The 16,530-nt window shown below is 38.9% G+C and overlaps 1 protein-coding gene across 5 annotated transcripts in view; it reads left to right on the forward strand.

The window, feature by feature from the left end:
* The window catches only part of LOC129770184 (cholinephosphotransferase 1), a 56,835-nt gene that overhangs the window by 32,136 nt on the left and 8,169 nt on the right, over positions 1-16,530 (forward strand). For all 5 annotated transcript variants that reach the window (XM_055772855.1, XM_055772854.1, XM_055772852.1 and 2 more), the window contains 2 exons: positions 5,522-5,680; positions 5,755-5,919. In XM_055772855.1, coding sequence (XP_055628830.1) covers positions 5,522-5,680; positions 5,755-5,919 — 324 coding nt within the window. The remainder of the gene's footprint in view (positions 1-5,521; positions 5,681-5,754; positions 5,920-16,530) is intronic.

Below are 16,530 nucleotides of genomic sequence, written 5' to 3' on the forward strand. Positions count from 1 at the left end.
CCCGAGGTATCAGAATGAGAGAGGAATCATTTGAAGCCACGGGGTTGTGTGTTGTTTGTTTATTTTTGTTAGTTTTGCTAATCCTTTTAATTAATGTTTGTGTGGCTATGTGTGCGTATAAGGGCGCTAGTATGTGTATGTGATTGTTTGAAATCATCTGAGTGTAGGAGTTCTAATGATCGCTTCAAAAATTGACGTCAATTCTAACGCGCGTTTTTTTCTCTCATAATTTTAAATTCGCTTAACGATCTGATTGGCGAACTGCACGATCTGTGCTGCGCACAGTTTGAATCATTGTCGCGGTTCTGTCGAAAGGCGTTTTAAATTGGAACGATCTTGACGGGACAATTGGAAGACCGACAAGTGTTCAAATGCCGCCGCTTTTGGTCAATTAAGAGACAAGTGGAATCTGATAGTGTCTAGAAGAAGTGAAAAATTTTAGCTTTGAGGTGGTCGAAGGGTCGCATTTGATCGATTTAACCGATGTTTGATAAGAATTTAATATTCAAATACCACGGAGAAATATTTACTGAATCATTAATGGTCTGTATCTACAATAACCTGCAAACACCCACAAACTGTAACAACGAAGTAACAAAGTGAAAACAGGTCTGACTTCCGGAGAATGGTGATTGTGTGAACGTTTCCAAATTTGCTGCGGATACAAACTTTATTCATAGTTTAGCGAATGGAATAGAATAGAAGAGATATAAAAAATAACGAATGAGAAAGAAAAAAACAAACAAGGAATTGATGCTAATTATTTGTTTTTGCCGGAACCCTAAGTTTTCAAAACAAAGAGAGAAATGAGCTGTTCCACCACAAATGACGATTTTGTTTTCATAAATTTTATTTTTTTATTTGGCTCAAACTCTGCAGACGCATTCTTTATGACCAAAAAGGACAATTTGCATCATAGGTTTTCTTTTTTGCCTTACTTTTGAGGAGGATCTAAATTAAAATAGCTTGAATATTTTCAAAATTATATAACTTAGAATTTGCTGGTCCGATTGATTTGGTGCCTTCCGCAATGTTTTAGATTATTATTGGAGAAAATATGTGCTGCAAAAAAAAGTTTTTTTAAATTTTATTTCGAAAATAACACTTTAAACTCAATTTGCTCAAAAAAGCTGTTTTTGATTTTTTTTATATATATCAAATATTGCAGCCGACAACTATTGAAGTTTATTGTACAGTGCGCCAAAATGGGGAGATAATGGACAAAAAAGATACAATTTTTTTAAAAAAGTTGGATTTTTGAATATTGTTGAAATGTTTCTTATAATGCTGGAAGTTCTTAACTTTTGGTCGTTTTCGAATATTTTTCAAGTCTTTTCAACATAGAAGTATTTTTTTTTTCTTAAAAGAGCATATCATTTTCGATTGCAATTTTTGAATTACAGGTCGGACTCGATTATCCGGAATAGTAGAACATAGTTATTTATGAAAATCCATTCCAAGTAAATTAAGCAAATCCAAGATGGCGGCCACTACAAAATGGTGGATTACATATTTTCTCAGAACCTCATTAATATGGGTATCAAATGAAAGAGCTTGACTAGTAGAATACAGTTATTTATGAAAAATGCAAATCTAAGATGGCGGCCACTACAAAATGGCAGGATACATATTTTCTCAGAACCCCGTCAATGTGGGTATCAAATGAAAGGACTTGACTGGTAGAACACAATTAATCACGGAAAATTCAAATCCAAGATGACCGCAGTTCCGAATAAAGAATTCTCCTTTTATGGTTCCATTCAGCTTGCCCTGTTTGTATGTATGTTTGAGTGTTTGCAGGGTTGACCCACATTTATAGAAAATTGACCCCGTTCTTGTTGACTGATCGTTCTGAAATTTGGAACATACATTTAATTCTACTGTCATTATAAAACTGCGTATTCCATGATCTTCAAAAATTCAATTTGGCCGCCACTAAAAAATTACTGATTGGCTTGACTTGGAGAATACACTACACTATGAACAACATAAATTCGAAAAGGTCGCCGCCACAAAATGGTCGACTATATACTTTTTTTGCAATCCCCTCAATATTGGTAGCAAATGAAATGATTTGACTAATAGAATACAGTATATCATCAAAATATTCCGAAGAAAGTTAGGTAAGAAATAAAAATTTAAAAAATAATGAATAATAATTTTTTGAATGTTTTTAATGTAGAGAAGTATACTAATGATACAGATAATTTACTAAAAACTAGAAAATGAAATAAGTAAAAGAAACTTTTCAAGTTAAACGGTTTAATGTACTAAAATCTAGAAAATAATTAGACAAGTAGCAGTTAGTAGTTTTCACATCCGTTCCTTCATTAATCTAGGGCAATGTTGAGACCAAAATAAAATCGTGGGGTATATGATGAACCAACTAACTGTGGATAATGGAAATCCAACGTTTATTTCTTACCTAATTTTCATCGGAATATTTCCATGATGTACTGTATTCTATTAGTCAAATCTTCTCATTTAATACCAATATTGAGGGGATTGCAAAAAATATATAGTCGACCATTTTGTGGCGGCGAACTTTTTTAATTTATGTTATTTATTATGCTTTGTGTTCTCCAAGTCAATCCATTCAGACATTTTTTAGCGACGGCCAAATTAAACTTTTCAAGATCATGGAATACGCAGTTTTATAATGACAGTAGAATTAAAGGTGTCTTCCGCATTTCAGATCAATTAGTCAACAGGAAGAGGTGAATTTTCTATTTATGTGAGACAACCCTACAAACATTCAAACATACATAGAAACAGGTTAAGCTGAATGAAACCATTTAAAAAGTAATTAGTTGTTTGGGGACTGCGGTCATCTTGAAATTTTATTTTTCATGATCTGCTATGTTCTACTAGTCGAGAACTTTTTTTTTTACCCATATTGATGAGGTTTTAAAAAATATATATGGCGTCATTTTGTGGTGGCGGTCGTTTTGGATTTTTATAAATAACTGTATTCTACTAATCAACTCCTTTCATTTGATACCCATATTGATGGGGTTCTGAGAAAATGTGTAATCCGCCATTTTTTAGCGGCCGCCATCTTGAATTTACATTTTTCATAAATAACTGTGTTCTACTAGCCAATCCCTTTCATTTGATATACATATTGATGGGCTTCTGAAAAAATGTGTAATTCGCGATTTTGTAGCGGTCGCCATCTTTGATTTATATTTTCCATGAATAATTGTGTTCTACTGGTCAGGTCCTTTCATTCGATACCCATATTGATGGGGTTTTGGGAAAACCCATATTGATGGGATTTTGAGAAAATATGTACTTAATCCGCCGTTTTGTGGCGGCCGCCATCTTGGATTTTCATGGAATACGCAATTTTATAACGACACCAGAGATGAAGATGTTTTCCAAATTTCAGATCAAATGGTCAACAGGAAGGGGGCTAAATTTCTATTAATGTGGTACAGCGCTACAGACAAAGTTACAAAGTCACAAACATACAAACAGGTCAACCTAGATAAAACCGATTAATAAAAGTGCAAATCATAATTATATTACGTTTACCGAGAGAAAATGAGTTTTTTTATGGCTCGATTATCCGGAGTGAAAAAAATCAATACTCCGGAAAATCGAGTCCGACTTGAAATTATGTGATGTAAATTTTTATGATATAATGTTGTGGTAAAAATTATACATTGTAACAAATCTTATTATTCTTTTTATTTTTCGAGAAGAATTTTCTCATGAACTAATATTTTGTTATTTTAACCCTCTACAGCCCAAGCCCGCCTTTAGACGGGCTTCGCAGATTCTCTTTTCAAATTATTTAGACATTATTTTCAATGTTCACCCCCACTAGAACGTCTTCAGAATATTTTTATCTACCACACATACACATTGTTTTTATGCTGGCAGCTTTCTCGTATAAACGTATGAAAAGCAATCACATTGTAAAATATATTTAAATCGATTTAAGGTAATGAAATATAATCAGATCGGAAATAACAACTCGATGAGTAGAGAACTCTATTATGCGCTGCAACGTCCAAAACAATTTAAATATAAAAAGATTATTTTCTGAGAAAATTCTGCTCGAAAAAAAATAACATAAAAATAACACGGTGACTGACGCAGCCTGAGCGAAAACTCGGTGTCAGTCACCGGTGACTGACGTGGCAGTGAACGTGTTAAAACAGACTCGTTAAAAAATCAAAAACGACTAAAAGTTGAAAATTTTTAATAAATTTTATTTTGAAATCACTATCTTAGAAACGGTAGCGTTTAGCAAAATTTGGCAACAAATGACTGCAAATTATGTGTACTTTCATAAAATCGAGTCTAAAAACGATTATAAGAAATATTTGAACAATTTTCAAAAATACAACTTTTTAAAAATTAACTTTTTTGTCCATTATTTCTCCAGTTTGGCGTACTGTGCAATAAACTTCATTATTGGTTCGCTGCAATATTTGATATTTTGATTATATAAACAAAAAATCAAAAACTCCTTTTTTGAGAAAATTGAGTTTTGAATATAAAAATAAAACCTTTATCTGAATTCAGTTTCTCCAATAAACCTAAACCTAAAACAACCTATAACCTAAAATAACCTATGAACTATAACCTAAAACTTTGCGGAAGACACCAAATCAATCAGACCAACCATTTCTGGGTTATATTTTTTTGAAGATTTTCAAGCAATTTTTGTTTAGGCCCTTCACAAAGGTAAGGCTAGAGTAAAAATGGAAAAACGATGTTGCAAATTGTCCTGGTCATAGTGAATGTGTCTGAAAATTTTGAGCCATATAAAAAAGTCAACCTTCGAATTCAAGTGGAATCGCTCAATTGCTGATCGTTAGAACAACACTTTCATACTTCGTAGTAAAGCTATCTTCAGCTGCATTCGGATCGAACATCCTCACCCAATCATCAGTGGTGATCCATGCAAAGTTAATGCTACATCAGATCGGTTTTAATATGTACTAATTCGGTAAACAGTGCTGACTAACCTTGGATGTTTCTTCTCTAATTTACCTGTTAAATGTTCTTCTAACACCATTTTTGTGTTTCTCATGGTCCTGGTTTCAAAGTGGTAGCTAGGTACAGTCCAAGTGCACACCTGAGCACAATTACACACGAAACACACCAAAATCCTATTCTAAATTACACCTCTTCACCATTTCCGAATCCTGAACTCCCGAAACCCTAATTAACCTGTGAATAGAACCGAATGTTATCCATCACCCGAACGTAGTTCCCTCGCACATCACACCTAACCACCATCCATCACTCTATTTCACCTCTTTTGTTACTCCAAGCTGAAATGAACGCGGTATTTTTTTATGCGAGTTACAATCCAAACTAATAGACGGTATTAAAAATGCAGCATTCATTTCGGCACCTCACGCCATCCATGTTTTCAATTGTAACATATGTCTACGTTTGAACTAACGTCTCTTATTTTTCCTCTACCACAAAACGACCGCATCCAACTGGATGAATATGGATGACGGTTACACGACCACCACACCCCGACACTTCTCTCTAGGGAACCAGCGTGCTATCGCCCATCATACCGTTCCTGTTCGTCGTAGTGCCGGCGTACGTCATCTCCCAGAAATCCCCGGATCGCATCTACGAGAACTATCCCGCGCTGTACATCATGGCGTTCGGAATGATCACGGCCAAGGTGACCAATCGATTAGTGGTAAGTGGTGGAGCATGGAAAACAGTGCGATATTCGACTGTGAGTTACTATGTGCGGTGTTTGTTTTGTTTTAGGTTGCCCACATGACCAGAAGTGAGATGGAGTATCTGGACTGGGGTCTGATCGGACCGCTGTGCCTCTTCCTGAATCAATACTTTAACTGTTTCCTGCCGGAGTACTATGTGCTCGTGTTCGCGATGCTCTGGTGCTGTGTGGATCTGATTCGGTACTGTGGTCAGGTGAGTGGATTAAATATAGTGTTAGTGGTCTACCGCTTTAACTTATTAACGACCAGGTGTTCGAAAAATCGAACAGTTACTTTGATAATTTTTCATGTCTATAGAAAGCAACCATACGGTAATGTTTTTGAACCAAATGATAGTTCAATATATTAGCCATCACTTACCGTTAATTCCATTCAATTTTGTATAATTTGATTGGGCAATAAATTCGGTTTAGAGCAACTACGTGCGGAAAGTGCATAACCTTACATAACCTAACAAGTAATAACACCCAATAATACACATTCTGATGCGAACTCTATAAGTTGATTAAGAACAATAACGATAATCAAACCAAAATCAAGTACATAGTTACGAGCATCAAATCGACCGTTACGGCTGCTGACCGCGAACAGAAGGAGCAGATTAGGCGAGCCGAAGTTGCGGACAAGGCAGTAGTCGAAGCTAAGGAGAAGCCGAAGGGATCTCGGACCCTTGATTGGATAAAAGGAAGAGGGATACTCCTCGAGACGAAGAAGATCTGAAGAAACCACAAAATAATAACCTGCTCAATACAAGGGAACGTGAAAATCAGACGGATAAACAGAAGACGAGAATAAGAAGAAAGAAGAGAAGCAGAAGAGAGAAAAGAAGAAGAAGAGAGAAGAGAAAAAGAGAAAAGAAGAAGAAAGTAGTACAGGAGAAGATAAACTCTAGGTCTCGACACGAGCGAAGTAAAAGTGATGCCTTGATCGTCGAGGTGAAGAGAAGAGTGACTTATCACTATTACGGAAAGTGCGAGCTGATTCGGAGTTGAAGGAACTGGAAGCGAATGTGGTGAAAACGAGGCGCACAAAGATGCTCTTCGAGCTTAAGAAGGATCCGGTGGTCAAGAACTCAGCTTTCAAGGGGCTTATCGAGAAGCCACTCGGGGAGGAATCGTGAGAGCTCTGTCTCAGGAAGTGGTCGAGTGCAGGTATCTGGACGAAATCATAACAGACGAGAAGCTAAGGCATGAACTACTAGCACTGTGCAAGCTGGACAATATTCTGATGACGATCCGAATGAGGGGGGCGGCACGCAGATCGCGTAGATACGGCTTTCAACGGTAGCAGCCAAAAAAAAAGGTAGATATAGTCAAAATAAAAGTCGGCTGGTTGGTGTGTCCGCTGAAAATTGCGCCTCGAGTGATCAAGCGGATGTAGTGATGCTTCAAGTGCATGAGCTTCGGAGATCAGGCAAGAAACTGCATAGGTCCCGACAGATCTGACCTGTGCAGGAAATGCGTCGAGAAAGGGCATGTTGCGAGAGACTGCATGAAGTAACCGAGATGCCTGCTCTGCAAATCAGAGGACGGTATGCGACAGGAGGCTTCAAGTGTCCCTCGTACAAGAAGGCGTTAGCAAAATCGCAGTAATGGAGGTAACCCAGATCAATTTGAACCATTGCAACACAGCTCAGCAACTGTTATGGCAGTCAACAACAGAAAGTGTGATTTTGCAATCATAGCTGAACCGTATCGAGTTTCTCACTGAAGCGCTAAATGAGTGACAGATATATCGAAGATGGCTGCAATACAGGTGATAGGCAGTTATCCTATCCAAGAAGAGGTTGGAGGCTCATACGAAGGTTTCGTAATCGCCAAAATTAATGGAATATTCATGTGCAGTTGCTACACACTTCCGAGATTGACAATTGAGCAGTTCCATCAGATGCTAAATGCGATGACCGTGGAACTAATGGGCAGAAAACCGATCGTCACTGGGGGTGACTTCGCTTGGACGGTAAAGTGTGGAAGTGGATGTACCAACGTGAGAGGGTACAGTCTACCGGAAGCTTTCGCAAAGCTGGAAGTGGCGTTACTGAACGAAGGTACCACCAGCCGAAACCAGGAAACCAGGAAAGCCCCCGGGAGTACCAGCATTATATAGGCCTATATGTCTGCTGGAAAAGCTCGGAAAACTCTTGGAGAGGATTATCCTAACCTGGCTGATGAGAATGTAAGGAGAATTACTGCAGTCTGTCAAAAATGCAGTTTGGATTCCGAAAGGGCAGGTCTACTGTTGACGATATACGGAAAGTGATCGGAAAACCAAAGAATTCATCAAAACAAAAGCAGAGAGGTGACCGACATTGCGCAGTAGTAATGATCGACGTGAGGTACGCGTTAGCTGAGAAGCCATAGCCGATTCCCTGCACAGAACGAAAGGTTCCTGGGTACCTGCGTGGAATCTTAGGAAGCTATTTCCAGAACCGCATTCTAGCCTACGAGACGAGCAGAGGGCAGGTACCGATGAAGATAACGGCTGGAGTACCACAAGGCTCTATCCTGGGTCCAACGCTTTGGAACGTTATGTACAACGGAGTGCTGACATCGAAGCTTTCCAAAGGCGTGGAGATCGTAGGCTTCGCGGACGACGTCGCACTAACAGTGACGGCGAAACGCTTGAAGAGGTGAACGCCTGATTGTTTGAGGTGAACAACTGTGAGGACCGCTCTAACGGATTATACCCCACGAGAGTAGCTATGACGGAGCGCCCGTCATGTTGGAGGGCACTTTCTAATCGGTGCTCCGTTGGGAAGAGAAATCTTCCTAACTGGAGCACGTCTCGACCAGTGAGAAAATCCCACGGTGGTAGCTGTGACGAAGTGCGCGTCAAGTTGGAGAGCAATTCCTAATCGGCACACGTCTCGAAGTGTAAATGGAAACTGCTGCGATGGAATGATAGGAATATACCGAGAAAGGGTAGAAACATCGCGGTTTCAGCCAACGTTCAATTTTCAAATTTGTTTATGATTTTTTTTTTGTCATTTTCCGGAAGATGTGTAGTCACGAGTTCCCAGAAGATTGATACAAGTGATGTAGTGACTTACAGTAATAGCTGAAAGTAAATTGAAAAAAGGTTGCGTTTTCATAAAACAGTTTTAACGTTAACTACTTTTTTTCGAACAAATTTTGACGGTTGGCATGCCAATCAAATTGGGTATTCTTTAAGATTTATTTGGTAAATTATAAATTTCAACTCTCCGTAAATAAATTAAATTGATGAAAATATTTAAATAGCGTATTTTCATTGGTCGACTGGGGGGAACTTCTTCAAGATCATACAGTTGATTCCGTCACCCATATGTTTCATGATACCCTGTTTGAGATCGTATATTCGAATGTACCCCGCCGCCACCATTCTATTAATAGGAACACCAGGTAGCCTTGGTGGACTGCAGAGTTGCGAAGGCTGCGAAACAAACTGCGTAAAGCGCGCAAACGATTCTTCATCAATAAATCAAACGAAAACCGTGAATCTCTTCACATCGTGGAAACATATTATAAGGATCTTGTAGAGAACAGCTACAAGGCCTACCAGCAGAAGCTTGAATCTGATATGAAACGGAACCCTTCGGCGTTCTGGAAATTCGTTAGAGAACAAAGAGAGAGTAATCGAGTACCACAAGTTGTCGAATACGGTAACACAACAGCAAACCTACCTGATGAAGTTGCTGATCTTTTACGACGATTCTTCCAAAGCGTGTTCAAGATTGAGCTGCCTCAACCAGGATCTGAATGTTTTCGCAACTTACAGTCGCATCATATCCATATTCCTTTCTTCAAATTCAAAATTCAACTAGACGCGACGAAAGGAGCCGGAGTGGACGACTTGGCATCTATCCTGTTGAAGAACTGCGCTTCATCATTGGTCTTTCCTCTGACAATACTCTTCAACAAGTCGCTCGAGGAAAGAACATTTCCTAGCCTATGGAAAACTGCAAAGATGATTCCTATCTACAAATCAGGCAGCTTGCGGCGTGTTGAAAATTACCGTGGAATATCCATCCTGTGTTGCCAAGGGAAGCTATTCGAATCACTGATCCATACAGTGCTATTGTCCGCAGCGAAACCGATGATATCTGAGTTTCGGTATGGATTTGTACCCCATCATTCCACAACGTCCAATTTATTATGATAAATCAACGTGCTCTTTCGTGAAGTTGAACGCAGAAACCAAGTGGACTCTGTTTATATTGAATTTTTCAAAGGCTTTCGATACTGTTCCGCATATTCTTACGGTGAGGAAACTGAGGCACATGGGTTTTCCTGATTGGATAACCGATTGGTTTATGTCTTACCTGACCGGTAGGAAAGCTTTTGTTGAGGTGAACTCAGCACGATTTACAACTTTCAATATAGCTGGGGCCATTGATATTCGTAATCTTCATTAATGACTTTTGCCTACGTACCAATCTAGGTGTCTTCGTAGAAGTAGCTCGACATTCTTTCCCGCATCTTAATAAAACACACCTGAGTTCTAATTAAGGTAATATTACAGATGCAAATTCTAGCTTTTTGATGTACCGAGAGATATCGTGTTTATGTCTCCGACAAAGCGTTTTTGTTCTTTCTTGAAAAGTAAGCTGACCAAATAGTTTCGAACTAAAACGGAACACATAAGCAAAAAAAAAAACAAAAACCCATTTTTCTAAAAATATTATTGAGTGACTGTAACCGGGAATAAAACCAAGCAATTTAACATTCTTATACAGTGAAACATCGATTATCCGCGAGCGGATGATCCGTGGTGCGGATTATCCGCAAAAGCGAGTTCCATAGTGATTGCATAGAGCTTCCCGAAATTTGTCAGTGAGAGGTGACCACTTGCTATTTTGTGTTGGTCATGGCTTTCATATTATCTGACCACTGGTGTACACGACCTTACAGATAGAGAGTTGAATGATTTCTGTATTGATGAAACATAGTTTTCATGCCGAAATATCTTTACTTTGTATTTGCACCTCATTTTTAGTCCTTTATTGCGTTATCCGCGATTTTCGTTATGATTTATTTATGATTTCAATATTGAACCATGACTTTTCCGTTGCCCACATATTGCTCATTATTTATCTGAAGATTTCTGAAGAATTTTACCAATGCTACTTTGATTGGTTAGTTAGGAATGGACTTTTATAAAACCCATTTGTACGGTTGTGTGTTCACTAACTTTTCATTTTTTAATTTACTCCAACGAAGTATCGTGAAATTATCCACAGTTTAAATGGATTTCGCTTACTATGTTCCATCTGAATCACCTAAACTTTGAAGACAACTTTGCTCCTTACTAGTCAGAAATACTTCTTTACTTGTATGCTGTAGAATTCTGAAGTATATTTACAGTTTCCTTATTCTTCGGTTAACAGGATAACCGATTAAACGCAGACGACTCGAAATAAGTAGGGTGACATATTTTTATCATAGAGAGGAGGGGACATAAGAAGATTTGGACAACTTTCATTTTTACACACGGAGATCGATAGTTTTGAGGGAAAGATAGATTTGGTCCAACTGAGCCAACATATTCCGCACCGGCACAATGGATTATTTCCCCCGGGCCTGAAGGGTTTCCTAAATTCGATCTGGCTACAAGATACCCCTCGCACGACCAAACAACATGCTCAATGTAGTGAGAACCCTGACCACACACGTAGAGATTGTTATTGATAAGATTAATACGAAATAACAGCGCGTCTAACGAAGAGTGATTGGATTGGAGGAGTTGCGAATGAAGTACCGATTGAAGTACAGACTTTTGAACCATGGTTTGAGGCTGATAAGAATAATAAAATTATCAAAATTAACAGCAATAGCAGTGGCAGGAACATCGTCTCATTCAACAAGACGAATTAATGTTTGAAAGGTCATCAACTGATGACACTGGCAGAAAGCAACCATAGTTTCAAGGTTTTCAGGTAAATCCCGTAGTACAACAGGACACTTTTCTTGTGGAATAAAAGACGGGTGGGTAATGTCGGGGACATAACTGGAGTGACGTAGGACTTTACAAAGGGGACAGCTCTTGTTAAATATATATTTTAAATATATTGTTTTATTTTATTCTCCTACGTCAATACCTACCTATCTACCTGAAAAATGGATTAGTGTACTGTTTACTCTTTATGAACATGTTGGTGGTTCTGAAAAGAACCTTTGGTGTTGTGTTTTTGCGTTTTTTGGTTTCCCATTGGTTTCCCCCTCTGGGCTGGTTTTATTGTGGCTCTCCACTGGGCTAGAGGCGAATGAACTTCAAAGTTTAAAGCCTCTTAAAAACAAAGAAAGAAAGAAAGAAAAATACATTCATTACGATTTGTTCGCTCGTTGGATTCACATGCACTCACTCACTTATCACTCGATATCCCCATCTTGTTCGGCTAAACCTTTCTGTTTAGCGATTTGTTGCCACTCGCCACAGCTTTCACAGGTGGAAAATTTCTTCCCATCCAGCTTTGTGACATGTTGTACAGTAAATTACATTCAATGCGACGTGCCGAAGCACCACTCAGTGTCGCATTGGAGGCGATTTTAACCTGTAATTGAACATTTGCGATGACAGTGGTACAGTGTCGACTTTCAATGTGGGGTCATAATTTGGATCTCTATGTTTACAAAAATCTCCAACTAAATATGTCGCATTACATGTCCGTCCTATTAGTTAAATGTCGAACTAATTGTAAATTACTGTACTTTCAATCTGGAAACAATTTAAAAATTGGTCAAAATTGAATTTTCAGGAGAGTCCCCAACTATTAATAAGCTCAGAACAACTGCCAAATTCACATACTCATCAGATCCTGGCAAACAAATTATGAAAAAATCAATTTGTGTTTTATTATTATTTTGGATATTATTTTAGAAAGCATTGAACTGTATTTCATAAACTCTTTTTTGAAAGGTTTTATGGCTCTGATAAGCGCCGTGTTTTATGGAATGGTTCCAATTCAGAAAACTTAGTACTCGTGGTTTTGAAAAAAACCATTTCGAACGCCCTCGATGCCGCCTTGTTCTGGATTTGCCACCAAAGCAGTTTGTATAAGGACAAACTTTTTTCTTCTGCTACCAGCTGCCGTTCTGCGATTGCGTTTGCCACTCGCCATTCGCTGCAACTGCCTGTTGTCTTGATGTCCACCGAACCGAATGTGTTCTGTTCCGAATGCGGGTTTTCTTTTCGTCGCGAGCAGCTTTGACAGCTAACTCGATCACTTCGGCGGCCGAAACTATATAACGCTGGCTAGGTGGACTGGTGCACTGGTACTAACGCGCTCGGCCTAGCTACCCTTGCGGGGAACTCCAGATCAACACGGTTCGAGTGGGATTTTGCCTTTCCCTTCACTTTTCCTCCTTTACCATGTCCAGACATGGCTGCTTGGGTTGGTTTGTTGATGTGTTGTGATGCGAACCGATGTGGTGTACGGTTTGGATGAGAATGATCGTTACGAAAGGAAGGAAGGTCTTGTATTATAGAGACTTTAAACTTTTGCCGTTCATTCGTCTCTAGCCTTGAGAAAGGCCCTTTGAAAACTCTACTCTACTCTACTCCAGCGCTACCACCTCCGCTCTCTTGCCTTGAGAAAGGCACTCGATCCCTCGCCGTCCAGCTCGTCCAGCAACGATGTTGTCCAGTCGGTGTCCACACAAAGAATGGCTGAAAAAGAGGGCTGAAAGATCGTTACGGCAGCGGAGCGGGGATTTTTAAGCTGATTGGCTGGCTCGAGAATTACGCATGTGTGAGACTGCGACCAATGTTTCATTCCTTTTTTTTCTTTTTACTTTCCAATTGGGCTTCATTCTATTTCGCTGCTGCTCTGGTTGCCCGTTTTGGTCGGTACGATTTGAGGAGCACAAAATGGACCAATCAAAAATGGGCACATAGTGCATTTGGACAATGCTTGATATTTCACAATTATTCAATTATTTATCTCAAGAAAAATGAAATGTTATTCGTTATGATAGATGCGTAGATATATTTCCTATCAATTGATGCAAAAACCTTTGCGACCTATTGAGAAATGCTCGAGTTATAAGCGTTCCAAATCTTGAATTTTTTCTAGTTGTTCAGTGCCTAGATTTCCATTTCACCCCCCTATATCTTCCGGTTAGACGTAGTCCTACGTCAAAATAAGATCGTAATTCTTCAAAAATACTAACAATCCTCTCGATAGAAGGTCCAAGAGAAAAGAATCGTGTTACCCTGCTCAATTTCATATTCATATGCATATTCACCGACAAAATCACAAAAACTTTTCAATGTTTCTACACGAATCGTGTAAATATGAAGATATTTATGAAATTTTACAATGGAGCTTCCATTATCTATTGCATGTTGAACACAGTTGTGTGAAATCATTGTGAATACAACATTCTGAATCAATCATCAGATGTTCATTCGAATAAAATTATTGAAAATAATGATATGAATATGAAGAAATATCAAAATTATACTCTAAATACGGTACAAATTGACAAACAGTCGGGATAATCAAAATCGGTCGAAAAAACGGTAGTGTCCCGTTAAAAACGGTACGTTTGTTCAGCCTTTTAAAAAGGCTTCTTAATCGAAATGGACAAGGAACAAAGATCTTCGATCTGGATCTTAATTTGTTATTTAAGTTTTTATGTATAGGTTGGCATCCTTCAAGAAATAGAAAAATGGGTCGTTGCTAAGAATCACGGATGCTCCCGCTGTTATGTTGATAGGGTTTCTAGTAGTTTATCTCTAGTCAGAAACTTCAGTTAGAGACCGTAGGTGAGACAACTGTTAATGACTACCTTGGCCACCCGTAAACAGATCGTTCGGTTATTACTCCGGTGAGATTTGAAGATGTTTTCAAATGGTTTAATCGGGTGGCGCAGCTTTTCTTCACCTCGTCGAAATGGTGCCGGAAGTTCAGGTTGCCGTCAATCACCACTTCCAGGATTCTCAAAGTTTTACGACAGAGGATGAGGTCGTTGTAAACATTGACTCTCAAATTGGAACCTTGGTGTTTATGACTGCTAAGACGGAACATTGAGTACTTCCAGCTGTACGTCTTCTCCAGATCTAGGGCTATCTCCAGGGTGGAGATTCTGTTGATTCTTTTTGGCTTCAGCTATCATCTCTCCAAGTAATGCGAATACGTTTTTGTGTCCATCGCCGGTCGAAAGCCAAATTGTCGGTAGCACAACTGTTTTTGGTCGAGTAGGTCGCTTCTGTTGAACGAACGAGAGTTATGTCCACGAGTGAAAATAAACTAACATCGGAAAAACGTTTTAACAATGATTTTATTTAAACGATTTAAACTTGGTCTTGCAGAACTGATAGCATCAAAACTAAAAACTACATGATTACATGGCATTCGAATGTCAAACGATTCACATTGTAAACTTGGCACTGCTTAAAACAAAGTAAATACAAAGTAAAAAGACATACAAATTTGATAGTTGTTAGAATACAGGAATGTGTTTTCCAAGTCTCGGGTCTAGTCCAGTGGATACTGTCTGCCTTCTCTAAATTGAAATCCATCCATAAAGCATTGGGGGTAAAATGGCTGCTGGTCGAACAGATACAGGATCAAGTGATTGATGTGAACCAACGTTAAGCCCATTTTATAACATCTGAGTACCCTCTGTATGAATACATTGAGTCCCGCTTCGGTCCCTGGGGAATGACACCGTATTTTCCGTCTTGTTCGCGTCGGTCTCATCGGATCGACTGTGGCTTTTTCTTTGGAGAGTGTTGACATAAAGTTGGAAAATGTTTGCCAGAAAAGCCCACTATCGGTTCGCAGGGACTGACAAAGGCCAAACGGCTGTGGGTAATATAGTTCAAAAGCATGATTCATTTAGAATCACACAAACAGTTGCATCTCAGGATTGGTTAAACATACAAACAAAGTTTTTATATCAAAATGCAAATAATTTATTGTTCTTTTCAGAAAAAAAAAAATATTTGAAAAAATATTTCTCTTTGTTGGTCAACCTCAGCGGCCATTTTATTCCACGATCTCTTCATATCTGCAGCATCCCTCCTTCAATTGCCCTTTGGTACTTGACATTTGCCCAATATTTTCGACTGGATGACTGGAGACTCTTCCCTCCAATACATTTTCGAGTCTATTGTCTTCTTTGTGACGAGAACCTTAGTTTTCTGTTCACAGCTGCAAATCCATTGCCACATCAAGGACTTCCTGGCAAGTTTAACGAAAACGAACTTAATTTGCTGTGGACATCTCCTCTGGCAGTAGTGCCCTTATAGAATTCAGGTCTGGGAGCTGTACTTCGTCAAAATCTTGTTGTTCTGTTTGATTGATTCCAGGCACGAAAATTATGATAAGCTTCTTGCACACATATTCTCCGGATGGTACTTTGGTTACAGTTATGTTTTTTGGTGATGTCGTAGTCTGAGAGTCCAAGGTTTGTCTTAAAAGTTCTTCATACCTTCAATCTCAGCTTCCGGTCGTAAGTTCCACTTCGACGCGTCCTCTGATCCTTTGGAACAACAGTTGTAGGCTCACGGAAACGTTTCAGCTTTTTTTTTTTTGGACAACCACCCAAAATCAAAATAAAACAGATCAACGTGAAATTTTTAACGTCGAGTGATACAGGTTTTCCAAACAATTTGCTGTCAAAAGATTTCAGATACGCCTACTACGACCGCAGCTATAAAATGAACAGTGATTGCGGATCCTAACGGAATCAAACCTTAAACACGACGAATCGTTCTCCGAACACGTGCGATGGACGAAATTTCTACGTTATGTTGCCGTTGTCAATGAGGGAACTATTATTCAAGGGAAATTGCTATTCAAGTGATTGATTTTTTGTTC

Source organism: Toxorhynchites rutilus, chromosome 2 (genome assembly GCF_029784135.1).
Source record: "Toxorhynchites rutilus septentrionalis strain SRP chromosome 2, ASM2978413v1, whole genome shotgun sequence".
In the NCBI taxonomy this organism is placed as follows: Eukaryota; Metazoa; Arthropoda; class Insecta; order Diptera; family Culicidae; genus Toxorhynchites; species Toxorhynchites rutilus.